Source organism: Ostrinia furnacalis, unplaced genomic scaffold, assembly GCF_004193835.3.
Source record: "Ostrinia furnacalis isolate ACB-3 unplaced genomic scaffold, ASM419383v2 OfSCF5129, whole genome shotgun sequence".
NCBI lineage: Eukaryota > Metazoa > Arthropoda > Insecta > Lepidoptera > Crambidae > Ostrinia > Ostrinia furnacalis.
This window is the reverse complement of record NW_021135368.1, coordinates 710,438-729,773: the sequence shown is the minus strand read 5'-3', so window position 1 is coordinate 729,773 and position 19,336 is coordinate 710,438. Positions and strand designations below refer to the sequence as shown.

Here is a 19,336-nt window from a genome sequence, read left to right as displayed (position 1 = left end):
GTACAGTTCTGTGAGATGAAACGTTTCGCGTTTTTGCAGTACACGGGTGCGACGATGGGCGGTGGTTGCGGCGCGACCGGGACGCGAGTGCCGACGGCGGCGTCGCCGGCCAACACGGCGTCGTCGTCGTCTTCCAACACTGGCTCGGCCGGCGGCACGCGGTCGACCAGCCTGAGCACGGCGCCGCCGCCGCCGGCGTCCTCCGCCTCCACCACCGGCGCCAGCGGCGAACAGCTCAGCCGCACTAACCTATACATACGCGGCCTTAACCAAAACACCACCGATAAGGACCTCGTCCAAATGTGCCAGATGTGAGTATTATGATAATTCCATTGTTTTGGGTTTTTATTATTTTATTTTTATTTTTATTGTTAGGAAAACAAACAGCATTCTATAACACATATAGAGTTACCAATTAAACTTCACATTTGCCAAAATAGTTTTCACAAATAGTTTATACATAGGTATCGTTTTTAAAAATTGAGTAAACAGAAACAGAAAAAGTAAATAAATTTAGTTATGTTTAGGTAGATTGGGTATTCTAACTTTCAATCAATAATTCGACGCAAAGTCGATGACTTTGTTTTCTATTAAATTACCACGAACTTTTGGAGAAGTAGGTAATGTGTACGTTCATAAATTCAAATAACTTTCCTAAGAAAATCCTTAAGAGTGCTATGCTACCCAAAAAGTGATAGTAGGACAAGCTATAAATTTGGGATACTTATAAGCTATTATTAGATAAGTAAAACATGTTCTTTTTATAGTGTCGACTATTCAACACTCAACATCAATACGCATTATTACGTACCTACCCTACTCACAGATTCGAATATTGTGCTCGGATATATTTCAACTGAAGAATAAAATGGACATTTTAAAAACTGAAAGTGTCAATGTGTCAAAGTTATTCTTCAGTTAAATAATTTCCGATCAAAAATAGCCCAATAGGCTGTGGCATTATTATCACAGATATGAGTGATCCGTTCAACTACATTTTGGATACATTTTACCTGGAGAATAAAATGGACATTTTGAAACTGAAACTGAAAATGCACCAAAGTTATTTCTTCAGTTAAATAATTTCCGTCGAAAACCAGACCAATTATTTATAGGCTGTAATTTTAGTATCACAGATATGAGCGATCTATTTAAACACAATTTTGTGTTTTCCTACACTTATGAATTTATTATGATTATTTAATTTAAGACTAAAATTGTAGAGCTTTTAAGTAACGTTGTTTCTCAATTTCAGGTATGGCAACATTATTTCAACAAAAGCAATATTGGATAAAAATACGAATAAATGTAAAGGTAAACAACATTCACTGCCGCATTCCTCTTACACTATCATAGCGACCTAAAATACTATACGATACGTTACTTCTAGTAAATTTATCTGTGCATAGATATTTCACGTATGTATATTAATATCCTATAAATTTATCTACCTATTCGAATAGTCTTTGCATCAGTAAATTATTCGTAACTGAATTATTTAATGCAGTATTAATATTTTCTAGAATACCATATACCTTCATTAAACTAACCCATCTATGGTGAGACTTTTTCCAATATATGCACGAACACTAGATCCGTATATTTTGATTCATATTTATGACATTCCATGATCGATCTATATTTAATTAATATATTTATTTTACACGACGTGTTATTTTTCGAGTAGATATCATCCTCACTATATGCACTGAAGCACAGATGAACTTTGTTATTATCGCATTCCGACGATGCACAGTAACTTTTATGTCTATTTATCACTATACAAATAATGTTCAATCTATCACATCTCCATCACGCTACTTGAGTGTAAGCAATATATTCGTCATCATTAGTTCCATGTCGGATGTACTATAGTTTTTACCTTTGAGATTTTAGCTACCCTATTTAACCAGCATGTATCATTAATTTTTTAAAGCCAAGTGTTCTCGACAATGTGACCCTTTACTATACAATGTATTTCACTTTTGTTCCTCAGGTTACGGTTTTGTAGATTTTGAGACGATCGCGTCGGCGGAGGCTGCGGTAAAAGGATTACAAGCCAAAGGTGTTCAGGCCCAGATGGCTAAAGTGGGTATCTGGTTCCTGCGTAGACTGAACCGTGTACGTTGTGCATGCAAGTAATACTATTATGACTAACCGCCTGCTCCTGACCCGCTCTCTAATCCACTTCTCTTCCACTAACGAACATTGCGACATCTTTACTAAACTGATAGGGAAAAGCTCCTTTCCTCAATCCTTAAAGCATCCATTTACAAATACAAACCGAGTCCGCTAAATAATGAAATATCGATATCCCTGACTAGATCCTTTCGATAATAATTAATTGTCGTCAGCTCGATTAGAAATGGAATTGAAAGTTCCTTTTCGCATCAGACGTCGATTCTAACTTAATTAAAAAGCTAGCAGCAGAAGAGCGCAATATTCTTCTAATACGTTTTATAAGACACGGACTCGGCTCCATTTGAACCGCCGCCTCCACTAATCCGATCCCGCGTTCCCTCTACCCTTACTTATAGCTTTAGTATTTTACCCTATTATTATCTATCGATCAAATGCTGTAACCTATTTGAGCAATTAAAGGTAAAGCAGTGTTCTCTATCTATTACATTTGCTAGATAATGAAATTTATGCATATTCATAGCATCAACATCCCACCCTATATTGTTTGAGGTGCAGTTCTTAGAGGAGTTACGACCCCATGACCCATGTTTGTTACTCAATAGTTGTGTACTCTCTTAGATGATTAGGCTCTGTGTTTAGATCATCGACGTATATGGGCGGTACATTCGGTCCGAGCGGTGCCAGTCACTCGACACCGATCGTTCATTTGTCTGTCTTTTTGGGACTGATACGGATAATTTGGTACGTCGCTAATGTCGTTCATAGTAACTAACGCGTTGTAAGTATTCCCTCAATGGTACGCAGTCAGTGCAATATAACGCTTGTTAACTCTATACTTCGAACATTGTTCATCTGTTAATTCTGTACTATTGTCGTTGCTTCAGCGTTATAACAATGTATAATGTATTTTCGCTACTGGGCTCGGGTATTCTATGCTTTCGATATTAAATTAGTGTGTATGCGACTTTAACTAGCTTCATAATCTCTATGCTGATGTATATGCCCATCTCGTTGATAACACCTACCTAATATTATTTAGTATATTAGATAAATCTGCTGATTTACGTCAGAGCTGGCTTCAGTGTCTAGATATTCTATGCGGGCTTAAAGCTAATTTTAATATTCTCCGAAACAACTTCAATTCACTGTTGTTAACGCTTTCTATCAGCAAGTGGCGAGGACATTTGAAATTAACATTAACAAACAATACGTCACTCACATGTTGGTGTGCAGTCAGTGTCTCAGAAAGTGCTGAAAGTTTTCCACATCAAGATACAGAGGTCATGTTTGTCGCTGACTGTTTTCGATACACCAGCTGGAAACTCATGTACATAACATATTAAATTCCGTCTTCAAATGGCGACCTTGCTGCTGCGAATTGAAATCGCTGGGCGTTTCAAAAGTAAAATTAAAACCATAAAACATTCCAACCCCCTCAATAGCAAATATTACCAACCGCGCACGGCATGGTCGGCCAATATCTTCAATTGATAGTATCAAAATGATTTGATAGGGAGAATGATAACAAATCATGCATATCAATTTAAAGAGACAAACAATAAATTGATCTCACAGTCAGGGATTAGGCTTGTAGAGTGAGTAAGTGTTCGTTCAGAACTGCGGATGCGGGCGGCGGTCGTTTGGCTCACGTTTGATGACCGTTGCCGGTCCGGGAGTTGTCTATGAACACGCGTGCTTGGCTTACAGAGTTGATTGTTATATCTTTTTCTTGGTGCGTTTACAGCAACAGGAGCAGGACCCGACCAACTTGTATATGGCGAACCTGCCGCCGCACTTCAAGGAGAATGACGTGGACCAACTCCTGGCCAAGTTCGGGCAAGTGGTGTCCACGAGGATCCTCCGCGACACGCACGGCCATAGCAAAGGGGTCGGCTTCGCGCGGATGGAGTCACGGGAAAAGTGCGAGCAGATCATTCAGGTAATTGCTACAGCTTTAAATTCTAAACTGTTGAAATATACTTCTACTGTACAGTCTACATACCTATGTCAGGCACCAACGGAATATTATCATAGTCAATTAATATAGAGACGGGCATAGCAAAGCACCCAAAAGCAACGAAAAAAGGCGATGACAACATACAAATCTCAAATTTAACCAAATTATGAAATACTCAGGGTTGCACCATCTTACTTTAACTACAACTAATATCAAAAGTCTGTCAAACTCCATGCTAAAACACCTACGTTATATTTATAGTTACGGTTAAAGTTAAGATGGTGCAACTGAGGAGGACAAGACAGTGGCAACAACTTGACCATAATCAAAATTGATTTACAGTGACTCGATAAAATGCTTTCGTCCATAGATGTTCAACGGCAACCCGATCCCGGGTGCCAAGGAGCCTCTGCTAGTGAAGTTCGCGGACGGCGGCAACAAGAAGAAGTCCTTGTACAACAAACAGGACAACAACGGACGCATCTGGAGAGACAATAACGAATCAATCACGCAGGTATGAAGTTAATTAATCCTCAAAGCTCTGCAGACTACTCGTATATTATTATACTCTCATAGAACTACATACACCCTCTTATATCATTTCATGCTCAGACACAAACCTAAATAAGCTCATAGTGGGATGTAAGGCAGAGATCGTTCTTATTTCTATATTGAATATATTTCTCAAAATAATTATTTATATTTTAGTCTTTCTACGTAATAATACAACATTCTTTCTCTAATTTCTGATACTACACCTACATGTGCTATACAAAATGTGCCATCTAATCTTCTTGGAATTATATCATTGTTAGAGCAATAAAGAAGCTTTTGCCTAAAAGACCGAAAATTCATTCCAAACATTTTTACTATTCACTCAGTGAGCTTACTTGGTTTTTGTCTGACTCGGTAATCATGCAAAATCCTATTAAATATTTAAACTACTTGCTACTAATTAACACCTCATAGTTGCCAATTGCTATCATAATTAATAGCAGTCATTTTAAGTTAATCTCCCACTTTTAAATTAATTTGTCCATCAGACTATGAAATTGAACTCCCGTTCATTTAAAACCATTGTCATTGTCACACCTCTCTGACATAACACAAAATTAACCCATTTTGTTTATCTCTCACTGAATTGGAATATTGTTTGTTCTTCTTGACGCTACCAGGAAACTTTCTTGGTAAGGTTTTCATTATTAAAGAATTCCTATTATTAAAGTAACTTGAGTTTGGGTTTGATGTTGCTAATAATTAAGTCTAAGTGAAAGGCCACCTGAGACTTGGGGAATGTTGCACGGCAGTCGTCGAAGAGAAAGGTTTGATCCGATCTAGTAATCCGAACTTAGTACTAAGATGCTATTAGTAATAATTACGACACGAGACCAAATGAATTACTTCTCACCGAAGGGCCAATTACCGACAAGCATTAACGTGCGAATGGAATGCAGACTCTACATTAGTTACGCTCGTAAATTTACCGTACAATTTAATTAAATGCAACAGATGATAGTTTATTCAATAGCAACACCCGCTCTAGTGATTTTATCTTTTTCAATTTTTGTGTAGTATGTGTGTGTTATGTGTTTGTTATTTTAAATAAAGGCACTTCTGGTTTTTATTACAAGAGAGCTTTATTGCCTTAAAAGCTAAGTTTTTGATTTGACTCCAGCACCTGGTAGCCTCTCACTTTTAACATCCTAAAAGATACTTATTTAATATATCCGGCTCTATTAGACTCAAACACTTACTTTTAAATATATTCACAATGAATCGAATGTATGGATTAATATCGAGAATTTATTAAGAGTCAAATCAAAACAAAATCCTCCAGCTTAGAAGGCGCCTATTTAATGTTGTCCTCGATGTTTAGTAAAAATTAGTTGGCTAGCATCATTGGGGGCCATCCATAAAGTACGTCACACGAATTTAATGATTTTTTGACCCCCCCTCCGTCCTTGTCACAGGTGGTCACATTTCCGAGACCCCCCCCCCTCCCTAGTGTGACGTCACATGTTTTGCAATTTCACATCGAAAAATTATTAAATTAACAGCAGTTCCGAAATTAGTTTTATTTCCATTTAAATTAAGTACATTTTTTTATGAANATGTAACTTAAGAGCATTTTATTACTTGAAATCTAAAGGTTGTTCTATTGGTGTTCATTTTTTATTACAAGAAAATGAGAAAATGTAATATGAAAAAAGATAATTGAAGTTTTTAAAAAAGTCTGAAAAAGTACAATTTAGGAAACCGGTTTCCTTAATTGTACCATAGGTATCCTAAATTGTACTTCATGACCGGAATGAGGTTCAAGTGCCCTTTATATACTGAAATCAGTTTTACTAATATATATCTTTATAAAAATATTATTTTTAACGGGTTGAATATTAATAATTTAACTAATTAAAATAATCTAATAAACAACAAAACACAATGTAATTGAACTTTTTTAGAAAACTATTAAAGGGTTCTCTTATTCTACTTGAATCTTAATCAGTCTTAATAAAATCTTAACAGTTGGCCTGCCCTTGGAAATGGTTAGGTTTTTTGCATATTTGTTTGAATTCGATAAATGTCTCTTTAAAGTGGGTTTAGGTAAGTTGAAAATACGTGAACACTCGTTAATTCCCATGGATTTCTTTTCCAAACAATCTAAGTCATCTTGCGTCGATTTATAATATTTTTTATCCCTTCCAGACATCTGAAAACATTTCAATATAGTTAACAATCGAGTTGAAGAACCACCATACACCTAAATTGTACCGGTACATATTAGGCGTATCCTACCTGGTACAAATTAGGCAACCCTAAGTTTTATTTTTTTGTGAGCAGGTGCCATATCTTCAAAATGTTAAACATCAAAACTATATTCTCTGAAAAGTACACTGATATGCCTACTTTCCAAAAACATATATAACAGTTGCAGTGTAGTTATCGTTGCCACAAGAAATCCTTAGGTAAACAACCTTAAAATAAGATCAGGTCGCCGTAATAATTATTTTTATTTACTACACTTCACTCTGTTGTGACATCGAATCCAAAATGGCAGCGATTGCGTCTTGTTGGTAGCTTTAGATTTTAGTGATGTCAATTTAAAACTAAACATTACAGTTTGGTTGATTTTGAAGTGGTACAATTTACGAACCGGTACAATTTGAGCAACTCCACCCATTCTCACTGGGAATATTGCCGGGAACGAGAACTTTCTCAGCGGCACATCTCTACGCACACTACAATAATGACGCTCGGATTGCTCGGATAAATCTCTCCGCACCCAGCGCTTAATTCGACCAAAATGTGTTAGGGTGCGTCTTTGTGAATGAAACGATCTATACTCATGTAACACTATGAGCTGAACGTCTGGCTTCAAGCGTATACATGGGCGGACGGGGAAGCCGAGCTGGGTGCTCGCCTGCCGCTGTTACTGCACCTGTTCACTGCTGGCATCTTCCAGAACGACCGGGTGAGTGCTGCTACTGTACTGTTACCATAGATGGAATAGAATTCGTTTCAGCCAAATGACGTCCACTGCTGGATAAAGGCCTCCCCCAAGGTTTTTCACAATGAACGGACTTGCGCTGCCCGCATCCAGACCTTTACCAGATCGTCGGTCCATCTGGTAGGAGGCCTGCCCACGCTACGTCTTCCAGCCCGTGGTCGCCACTCGAGGACTTTTCTGCCCCAGCGGCCATCGTTTACGAGCAATGTCAAGGTTTTGTATTAGATATTATTCCGAAGCAGCTATAGACAGCATCTTTCAATAGCTCGTGCGTCACCATAGTACTCGTGCAAAACTATGAGTTGGGCGACTGGTGCGCGTGGACGTTAATGCTAGCATCTTCCAGCACGGCCGGGTGAGTCAAAAATAAAAAAAACTTTGCACTTGACAGAAAGGTATACAAGTATGTAAGACATGAGTACATACAAAGCGACGAAGTCAGCATACATCAAGACCACCAGGGTTTGCCTCGAAATAGATTTTCAGCGGAGGCCCGTTGTCACGGCAACAGCCCTGGTATTCCGAAGCGAGCAGCAGAGGCAGCTGTCTTCTGCAGCCCGCTGCTGTATAGCGTCACCATAGTACTCGTGCAACACTATGAGCTGGGCGACTGGTGCGCGGCGGCNCCCCCTCCCTAGTGTGACGTCACATGTTTTGCAATTTCACATCGAAAAATTATTAAATTAACAGCAGTTCCGAAATTAGTTTTATTTCCATTTAAATTAAGTAAATTTTTTTATGAAATCAACATTATATCAAATATTTAAAACAATTGAAATGTGATGTCACGAAACTTAGGACCCCTCCCACCCCTTGTCACACCATGTCACACTTTGTCAACCCCCTCCCCCCCTCTTTACGTGTGACGTACTTTATGGATGACCCCTTGTCAGAATGTCGATTGACACTTATTTCGTGTACAGGCGATGAGCGTGAGCGGCGTTTACGCGAGCGGCGTAGGCGGCGCGGGCGCCGGCGGGGAGTGCGCGGGGGTGTACCGCGGGGGCGGGATGTACGGCATGGCCGCCTTCCACCACCACCCGCAGCTGCACCACCACCACCACGCGGCCCATCCCGCGGCCTGGCTGCCGGCCTATGCCGCGCTCATCCCGCCCGCTCACCCCACCCATGCGGCTCACCCGGCTCATCCGGCACACCCGGCGCATATACCCATGGACTCCGTGCCTAGCCAATACGTGAGTACTAATAACCCACCAGATATAAAGCCCCTTTTTTCAGGCACCGCAAAACGATTTCAATGTACCCGCTCTGAGGTGCTACAGAATGAAGCTCGAAACTCGATTCAATTTCAGGAATTGGATGAGGCTTTTGATTTGCCGAATTTTAATATTAAGACCAATTACAAGACAGAAACTATAACTGAAATTGAATCGAGTGTTCAGCGTTATTTTGTAAGAATACGAGTGACACTTTCGCTCCTTCCAGTATGAGACGCAACAGTCAAGAGGCGGATACATCGCAATCGTTTTGCAGAGCAGTCATAGGATCATTGTCATTTGCTAGGCTAAATTAAAAATCGATCCATCGTGAAAAGCTATTTGAACGCAACAAGATTAGGATAGGAACTTATAGTAAAAGTTCCAAGTTTTCGATTCTTTGAAACTTACGTCATACAACAAAATACGAAAACACGGCCTACACACATGGAAACAGAATAAAAAACACAGAACATTCAGTCAAAAAAAACAAACAATAAATGGCTGATGTTTTCCGTTTTCCAGGTAAACTGGGACAGCATAAGGCCGGATAGTGAATTATACGTGAGTGCTGTTTGTACAAGCCAAAGCTCGCCCTCCACTCCCGTGCTTAGACCCACTCACTATAACGCTCCTCGCTTGTCTTAAACGCTCGATCCATGCACAAAAACTCATACAAGTCTCGCTCTACCACAAACGCGAGACCATTATGAGTTTTACAAAACTGATCCAATGCTTGACCTATAAATGTTATATGTGCGCTTTAGGAAAAATAGGGAAAATATGGTGCATTTTCCACCGATCTGGTGACATCGCCTTGTGTGAATGAAGCTTTGCTCTTACGGCTGTGATACATGTAGTCTGAAATGTTAACCTGAGTAGCCTTACATGGGTGTAATTAAATATTTGCGACACTGGAAATCTGTTTTGCTTAAACATTTTTATGTAATTTAATTGGGTTATTTCCATGATCGCAAATAAAGCTTTCTTTCTGTTCTCCAAGAGAGTTGTCAACTGTTTTGAAGTAATGATTTACGTACCTAAAGTCAATGAAAAAAGAACTCAAACAGTTGGCAGCTCGTGCCAGTTTTCAGTGATTGATATGATATTTGTGATGTTCCAGTATTTCGCGTCGCACCCGTACCAGTACTTCACGGGGCCGACCCCGCCCATCATCCAGATGCCGATGGAGAGCGAGCACGCCTCCACGGCGGCGTCGCCCGACGAGGCCTACCAGACGTACCCGCCTCCCAAGTAGACCAAAAGCCTGCTTCGAAAATCCATGCTGTACACGAGCCAAAAATCAAAGCAACTGTGACTTTTTACAATGTTAATTTGTTTTAGTTTTAATTTGCGACCGTTGTAGACTTCATCGAAAGCTCCGCTGCCTAGTGCAAGCCGTACCGCGCTCGTCTCGGTCTGCTGACCCCTCGTCTAGTGATTTTTTGATGAGGTCTTTTGACGGTTCGAGGAGAGGATTTGATGTATAGATATAGCTGCAATTTTAAAATGTGTTTTTACATTATAATTTTATTATTGTTTTATGGAAATTTAAATTAAGATTTTTAGGCGCTGGTTTTCAAAATGTTAACAAGATTATTTAAGATAGTTAGGTATTTATTTTAGCATAGTTTAATTTCACGGTGAAAATTTTCAAATTTATGCTTGTCCTCTGGACGAGATACATTCGTAAAAAAATTATTTTTATTCAGTGTCATATTTAAAACTTTAAGTAAAATGGAAAATTTTAATCGGTTATTGAAAGGTTTTAAATTCTCGTCACGAACAAAGCGTGCAGTGAACATTCGAATCATCACGAGTAGGTTTTGAAAAGCTGAGGTTTTATTTTTACATGATAGTTTTAATTTCTTGATAACGATGGAGAGAAAGAAAGCAATATCTGAGGGGAAGGATAGAAGTGTAAGTGAAGGAAAAGGTCATATCATGTGAAATCAAAGATATATGCTAACAAAGTGTAAAGAATTGACTAATGTGTGTTACGGTTAGGAAGGGTGGGTTCACCGAATAGCTCTTGTATGATAAATAAAACGGTGAAGATTTAGAATCTTCCGTTAAAATTAGGTATTTTTAAAATACGATCAAAAGAGAAACTCTTTTTGCCATGTTGTAGGCGAACAGCAATACAAAAAATGAATTGAACAGATGTATTGATTTACATTGCTTACCCTAATACTACGACAGTTGGCACGCGGAGCAACGGCCGCGCGAGCCGTGAGTTCATGTTGATTGTTTGACGTTTGTGTATGTTTAACATGTGTTTGGCATGGTGCTTTAGTCGTTTTATTTCTAAAATGGTACTATACCTACCTGTACAGTATTATCTATCCTTATTACAGTCATAGTTCATACCGGCGCTGTCTTCCATGGATCAGATGTACCTAAAATATCATAATTTGTAAAGGATGCAAAATTAGTACTCGATATGAAATGTCATGTGCCCGAACACCATTCGCCGCGGCCGCTGAGGCGCCGCCCGCGACCCGAGAGCCCTACGCTGCTGTATTACGAGAACCGTCGAATCATCACAATTAGTTCAGTAGTTCAATTAATTTATTCTTGTATTTATCGCAATAGTAACTCGTCAATAACTGAGAACGTCGTGGCCAAACCCCGAATCAGACTGAATTTATGTATACTGTAACTGCAAAGTATTTCTGTACCCGCGTTTTGACTCGACTCGCTTGCGCGGCGGGCCGACCCGGCCCGCCCGGCACTCGGTGCCGCACAAGGCAACATTAGCAATAAGCAGTTGTATTTAAAGTCTATTTATACATTTTACGAGTCTATACAAATTTTTGTACGTGAAAACTCATGTTCGAATACGTGATTAATGAAGTGATCCTTTTTTGAGAATCATATACTGAATCAACTGTAGTTGTTATTTTGTAGGCGGTCGGCACATTCCACTAGAAAACTTCAAACGAAATTCCACGATTGATTTCCACATTATGAAATGTAATGGATTTGAAATCCAAAGTGTAACACCGTTTTGGTGTGTGAGCACTTTTTGTACCATCACGTAGGTTTTGGGTACACTTTATGACTTTATATGAAATTTGATATTTTTATATTGAATATATATAAATTATACATGGATATGTATACATGTATATACATTGTTGATGGGTACGAGTAAAAGCCTACTATATCGCAACTGTTTAATTCTATTTTGGCACGTCAAGAGTTTCATCAGAACCAAAGTATACAAATCATTAAAGTCGAGTAAGAAGTAGGAAAATATTTATACAACTCAGGGACTGAAGACTAGTTAAATGTTTGATATATTAACTGTATTTTAACTGACATTAAGCGGTAACCTCTTTGTTCAAAACCTGTGAACCGACTTTATGTAAAACTATACAGGAACTGAGACTAGCTGACGGCAGGTTTTGAATGAATAACGTAGATTTTGAAATGAATAAGTAGAACTGTATTTGGTTTTCTTAAATAAATTTTTCGTTCATGTAAAAGGCTGAAATTGTACTGTTGTTCCGTAAATGAGTTAATTTTGGGATGTACATAAGTTAGCTCGTGAACACTCGTTTCCATTTGACGACTGCTGCCCGCGCCGAGGCGCGACGCCGCGCGATGCCGGTTCGAAGAAACTCAACACAAAAGCGTATTGAAAAGTGAGATTTTTATTAGTGAAATGTTCGATCGTAACGTACTGAACCATAATACTCCGTAGATCAGTATTATACGCGTATAATTTCTGATCAAGCCAAATTTATTGAACTGACTAAAAAACCGCCTTTACTTCTTGTGAAAATAATAATAACCATGAAGTGCAATGTAGTACCGAGCGTCTGGTACTTAGTTAAGTATGATCGTCTAGTGTTCGACGTACACTGTGGCTTCCTGTAAAAGCAGTCTTCCGATAGATATTTCCGCTGAACTTGCATTTAAATTGATGTCAACGTATTAAATTGTTTTCACAGTAAAAGTTCTTTTGACTTTCCCGCGTCGTGTAACCGGTATGCGGCACCAACCCCCTGTTCCGTTCTCCAAGACTACGTATAGTTTCATTCCACAATGCAAATCGTTGTTCCCTTAATTAACGTGTAATGCAAATAATTAGAATAGACACACCGACGTTGTTTTAAGTGAGTAGAGATAGCGTGGCACGGCCGTGTAGTGTAACACCGACAAAGCGAAGTATTTTAGCACCAAATTATTTTTCTAAATGCTTTCCTTCCATTAAAGCAATAACTTAATTTGATGGTAGTGCCTTCAGCTTCAGTAATAATCAGATACAATATAGCAGTTGCATGTGCTTTACACAATATTTTTACAGGTAATAGAGAACTTACCGTATTCGTAAACGTAGTGATAATGTAAAAACTATGTTTAAAATATTTTGTAACAACTAAAAATGATAATGTGGCTGTCTAATCGTTGCATTTTTCACACATGGTGTAAAAAATTAAATCGAGAGTAAAACCGTAGATGTTCCTAGTTAACACTAACATTCTTACATGTGTGATAAGCGTACTTTGAGATTACGGACGATGGTTAGTGCCTGGCCCCAGGCACGATGAGCACAAATGATGCGTATTGGGGAACCAATTCTCGAAAACCAAAACTATGATTCAAATAAAATCATGTCGATGAAAATAATTCAAGTGTTAAGTAAATGTTTTAAAATTAAGTCGTTAAATATAAGTGAACGCTCGACTTGTTTTGCATCAGTGAATAGTGAAGCTATAGGAAAGACGATAAAAGATGGCTAGTTTTAGACTAGGCTTAACTATAGATAGGCTAGAATAGCAAAAAATGTTTCGACGCTAAGATAGATAGAGTAGAGACCTAGTTTAATATATTGGAGCGCCGCGGCGCGCGGGGCGGCCGGCTCTAGGGTAGTTTCCTTTGTTAGTTTATTAAATAATTTAATTTGAATGGACTGAAGCCGCGCCCCCGCGCGCCGCGCGCCTAGTTAAGGAGGATCTAAGGATTAGTGAACACATTCTTGGTAAGTTTCAGTTGAACAAGTTTGCTTTCACCTCTTTTGTTATGTAGTTGAATAAGTGTAAAGAAAGAAAACAAATGAAAAAAATCTGTCGGAAGTGTCGATACGAATGTAATTGTCCAATGTGTATTAATATAGTGTGGTGTTCTACCCAGCAGACTAGTCTAGACAGTAGAATAGTTTAGTTAAAAAATTAGTTAGGTAGTCTAGAAATACGAAATGCAAAAATAAAAACTTCATAAAATGTAAAAAAAAAGAAATGAAATTGTTGGTAAGAAAGAATATTTTTAAGGGACATGTTGCTTCGTTGTGTTATGGTGTGAGGTTTGGCATAACTATGATAATAGTGTAAAAGCATTTCTCGCAGAGAAAAGACAGAGGAAAGTTATGTATCTATTTTGTTACAAAGTGTTTGCAAGTTTCTATATTGTGCTATGAGCATTTTATGTGACCCGCATTATTTATAGTTATGCTGAATGGAAACTAAAATAATATATAAATAAATCAAAATGGTACTAAGAAGCATGTTTTATTGTGACAAGTCATGTTCCTTTGCATTGAACATATTTTGTAAGAGCAAATGATTGAAATAAAACAAGCGAAACCAAATCTAGTACATTATTTCATTGGTAGTAGATTGTACCTATTTCCTTCTTCGCTCATGTTCACACTAACCATACTATGAAAACCTAACCACGTGACGTCACACAGCACACATTATTTTTAAGTTACTCTTCTAACCACCGACTACGTCTGCAAAAATATTTTTTTACCACTAAACTTGTTGTAGCTATCGCGTCTATTTCTTATAAGAACGAAATTGAATATTGTCAGAACGAATGTTGGTTCAAAATAAAAAGGTAATTAAGGTAAAACTATTTATTATCTTTCACGTTCATCCTCGTTAACTAGTGTACTATTTGATACAAACATATTTTTATGATAAAATAAAATCAATATTCAGATAGTGATGAACAATAATAACAAAAAACTCGATACTAACGATAGAGAAAGTGCCATCAAATTAAATCTATACTCAACATCAAATAAATCGCACCTTCCGCGACGCGAACTTTGAAGATTTTCTTATGACACAATCATGGTGCTCTAACAATATTGGTGATATTTGAAAGCCTAATAAATATCCTTAAAGAAAAACACATTTAATTTCTTAATAAATGATTAACATATACCATAAATGTGACTTGAAAAAAGACCTCACTTGGGGCTCACCTCTGGGATCAATTAGACCAATTTTTGTGGTTATAAAACCAAATAATGATCTCACGTGTCCTCTTTAACAGATGGATAGCGATTAATCCTAACTTAACAGTTTTAAATGAAATGAAGCTTAGAACTAGGCTTTCAAATGGTGCCAATATTGGTGGGAAGTGGGGATGCATACGTTTGAAAGTGCTTGTCGCGAGAGGTGCGATTTATTTGATGTCTAGTGTATACCTATCCACATCCTACCTGCACACAAGCATACCTATTTTCAAGAGTTACACCCGGTTATAATTTCTGTGATTAAAATGGCCGAATATAAATGAATGAATGTCAGTAAGTTACATCATAGGTGCGTAAATTGGTCACTTACAAACGTTAGTAATACGTCAAAATAAGTCTACTGCTTGAACACACGAACTACACAAAAGTATAGCACTTGTATATGTATTGAAATATCGTACTTATTTTAGGTCATCGACAAACAAAACCGATTTCGAAGTAAAGATAAGCACACAATAATAGTTAAATAAAACTGTAAAAGTACTATTATTTGTTTATAATTTTCACGGATTAAGATAAAATGCAGTTCATTCATACAGTTATTGTTTTTTTAAGCAATCATAATCACTCTGCGACTTGGAAAACGTCACAAACGCCAAATATTTTAAGAAACATCATACTTTGGACGTATATCAACTGAATTGTTACCCTTAAACTTTTATCTTAATAGTGTCCTATTTATTATTACATAATAAAAGGCAGCAAGTCTAAATAACAAAGAACATCGTGTGTATAACAAGGAGAGAAAGAAAAATATGTGCGAATGTTCATAATAAAATTATAACATCAACCGAATCGCAAAAACGAATTCATAACATATCAATACGAAACTCTTAATAGTCGCGTCAAGTACGCCTAACATAGTACCTACCTACGTTAATAGGAAGTAAGCAAAGTATAATGATACAAATTTAATTCATATCAAAAATTTTAATGGTTTGTCTCATAACTTTCAATAGAAAAGTTAATATCCCAAAAGTTTATAAATATTGTTACTTCCTACCTATACAATTTTCCTGGATGTGTGAATTGACACAGCCAACTACAAAAATAAGGTTTATGCATTTCCTACCGCATGCTTGGCCTTGAATATCCTGAGGGTGTTGTCGCACGAACCGCTGACCAGCAGTGAGGGATTTGACCAGTCGCAGCAGAGCACTTTGTCTTCGTGTCCACTCAGATCGTATAGTGGTGTACGGGGACTGGAAAAAAGATATTCAAATAAGTTGAGATTCTTTTTTTAAGCAATTATTCTAGGTTAAAAAAGGAATTTAAACGTAAAATAGCTTTTCTTTTCATAAAGCTTACCTTCTGGTTTCCCAAAGTTTGACCTGACCGTCATATCCAGCAGATAAGAATAAAGTATCGCGAGTTTTTGACCAACGGACGGATTGCACCCAACCAGTGTGAGATGTGAATGTGGTTTTCACAATACTCTCTAGAAAATAAATAATAGCATTATTTAATAACCATCATACATTTAAATAGAAATAAATTCTATATTTATTTACTTCAAAAGAATGTTTATACAAATATAGAAATAGTTACCTGTGGATCGAGGATCATATAGTCGAATATGTCTATCTGCTGACGCTGTCAAGACACTATTGTTCAGGGGAGACCAATCCACATCAAAGAATGCTTTGTTGCCTGAAAAACATGGAAAAAAAATGTTTAGAGTATTATTATTATACAGTATAGCTTTCCGACCGCGGCTTCGCGCACGTGGAATGTTTCGGTTTTTTATAAAACCTATGACACTCAGCAATAATGTGGCTTTCTATTGGTGAAATATTTTTTAATCGGTTCAGTAGATCCCGAGATTACCCCTTACAATTTAACAAATATACAAACACAAACTCTTTATAATATTAGTATAGATAATAATGTACCATGTTTTATGCAAATAAATAATTTGAATTTGAATTTGATAAGCATCTAAACACAAAAAAAGTTATTTGATTCTCACCTACTATTTCTTGCTTTATACCCCCAAGCTCACAGTCCCACAGCTTCAATAAATGATCCCAGCCACTGGACAATAATGTGTTGAAGTCCATCCATTGCACACCTGAGACAGCCTCGCGATGCCCTTTGAGTGTGCTTAGTGGTTCCTGAGAGAAGAAATCTTTTAGTACCTTTAAGGGAATTATAATAATTGTACAGTTGACAGCACAGCACACTATACATTTTTATTGCAAAATAGCTCCTGTTACAACTGCATAAGATGCAAGTGTTTGCATTGAAGTTGTCTATACATTTTGAATATAACATAAGGCATTATTTGATGAACAGAAAACTCAGCACTTACTCTTATATTCCCATGATCTGGCTTGCTTCTCTTTTTGGCTGGAGCATTATCTTCATCTGATAGACCTGAAACCAATAGGTAACATGTTACACTGGTGTATGCTTTTTATTTTTTCTTATTGTAGCAAAGAAAGATTCTAGCAATATTTAGGACTAGCTTTTGCCAGCGGTGTCACCCGCGTGTAATTTAGTTTGTCACAGATCGTCATAAATTATAGCATATATGTTATACTCGGTTCTAAACAATAATACTGTAAAGTTTCATCAAAATCCGTTCAGTAGTTTTTGTGTAAAAGAGTAACAAACATTCAGACATCCAAACTTTCGCATTTATAATACATTAGTAGGAAATGAAACTCCTTTATTTGATGTTCTCAATATCATTTAGACCACAATAAAACTGTACTGAACTTATGAAAAATTAAAAGAAACATGTCACAATTTACACATACACATTACATAACACAATCTCTGAAAGTATGAAATACAAAGAACCAAAAAATGCTAAGCTAATTTTAATAAGCACTCACTTGTGCTCCAAAGACAGATATTAGTGTCCCAACTGCCAGTGGCAAACTTCAGGGCATCAGCTGATACTGAGAGGCACTCCACTCCTTTATCATGGCTGCGGCATGTTACCACACAGTCTACCGAGTTGTTGCTGACATTCCACACCCACAGCATCGCAGACTGATCATGTGAACCACTGAAAAATAAGTTTGTTTAATTTTAGAATAATAAGAAAATTAAACATCACAAGAATAAGTGGTACCAATAAAAGTATAAATGGTACCAATTATTAATATCTACATAATTAAAATAATTTCCCTGAATTAAATATCATTTTAGTTGTAAGAAATTAGTTATTTGTCTGACTGATATTATAATGTAGACGAAAATTAAATTAATGTTTAGTTTATGTTACTTACCTCACAAATACAGCTTTATCTCCAACAAATGAGGCCCAAGAGACTGCCTTGACAGGTGAGGTGTGGCCTGGAATGGCCAGCTTGTGTTGACCTTTATTGCTCCAAATATGAATGCTGTTGTCATAACTACCTGAGAGAATCCTGCAAGAACAAAAATTATCTTACTTAACCACAATTCCTTCTTAAAACTAAGTTACAGATAAAATATAAAATGATCAGTATTGCAATGTAAATAAGCTGCTCTACTTGAATATCTTACCAATTGCCATGTGCCTGCACAGCTGACACCCAGTCATCGTGCATCAAACAATCTTGAGGAGCTGGTGCTGGAAACCTCTCTAAATATTCGATTTCTAAAGTTTCTTCTGTAGATGCACTTTTCTCTTGCAAGTGCTCCGCAAGGGTCGTGCAAAGGAGTTCTCCACATACTAGGAAATCGAATTCTACCGCCTTTTCAAGAGCAGCATTGGTCTCCTTCAGGAGAGCATTAACCAGAGTATTGAGGTCTGATGATTGAACATTGCTTTGTATAGCATAAGGACTATCGGGAACTGCATACCTGTATTAATTAACAAACAATAACATTAGTAACACGTTTGTAGCCTGTAAACCACGCCGGTAAACAAACGTATATTACTTACTGCTCCTGTTTCGTTACAAAGCGCACTTGTAGCTGAACTTCAGCTAAATCTGCAGCCATTTTAAGCGCTACTACTGATTAAAATTCCTGTAAAATTGTTAATTTACGAAAAGGAAAACATTAAAAACACCAACTGCAAGCATGGACCAAATACCACAGACCACAGACAATTTTACTTTGACGTTTGTGGATGAACTGTCACTCTGACAATTCTAAAATAGAGTCATACACATATCGATAATAGTTTATCGAGAACCGGTTTTTAAAAATCATTTGGAAAATGCTTGTCAAGCTTTAAAACGTACAGCTTCCGCTTTGAAGCTAATAAAACTCTTAAAAATATGGTTTTAAAGCGGTCAGTA

General features: G+C 37.4%; 2 protein-coding genes across 4 annotated transcripts; one reads left to right on the top strand and one right to left on the bottom strand.

Moving 5' to 3' along the window:
• shep (RNA binding motif single stranded interacting protein alan shepard) lies at positions 1 to 14,417 on the top strand. 3 transcript variants are annotated; one of them, XM_028315511.1, is made up of 8 exons: positions 1 to 311; positions 1,256 to 1,314; positions 1,997 to 2,121; positions 3,887 to 4,081; positions 4,470 to 4,613; positions 8,528 to 8,800; positions 9,347 to 9,385; positions 9,945 to 14,417. In XM_028315511.1, exons 1-8 carry the CDS (start codon positions 16 to 18, stop codon positions 10,077 to 10,079), a joined length of 1,266 nt encoding a protein of 421 aa, XP_028171312.1. In that variant the 5' UTR covers positions 1 to 15; the 3' UTR covers positions 10,080 to 14,417. The 3 variants fall into 3 exon arrangements, with proteins under 3 accessions (XP_028171312.1, XP_028171313.1, XP_028171314.1); XM_028315512.1 differs by having other exon boundaries at positions 4 to 311; positions 1,997 to 2,088; XM_028315513.1 differs by lacking the exon at positions 9,347 to 9,385 and having other exon boundaries at positions 5 to 311.
• Positions 14,418 to 16,004: 1,587 nt separating this feature from the next.
• LOC114360694 (ribosome biogenesis protein WDR12 homolog) lies at positions 16,005 to 19,132 on the bottom strand. The gene is made up of 9 exons (XM_028315466.1): positions 18,976 to 19,132; positions 18,594 to 18,893; positions 18,335 to 18,475; positions 17,936 to 18,111; positions 17,407 to 17,471; positions 17,065 to 17,209; positions 16,644 to 16,745; positions 16,404 to 16,533; positions 16,005 to 16,297 (listed from the first exon to the last, which is right to left on the bottom strand). The coding sequence occupies exons 1-9, from the start codon at positions 19,032 to 19,034 to the stop codon at positions 16,153 to 16,155; spliced, it is 1,263 nt and encodes a 420-aa protein (XP_028171267.1). The 5' UTR covers positions 19,035 to 19,132; the 3' UTR covers positions 16,005 to 16,152.
• Between the last annotated feature and the right edge of the window lie 204 nt (positions 19,133 to 19,336).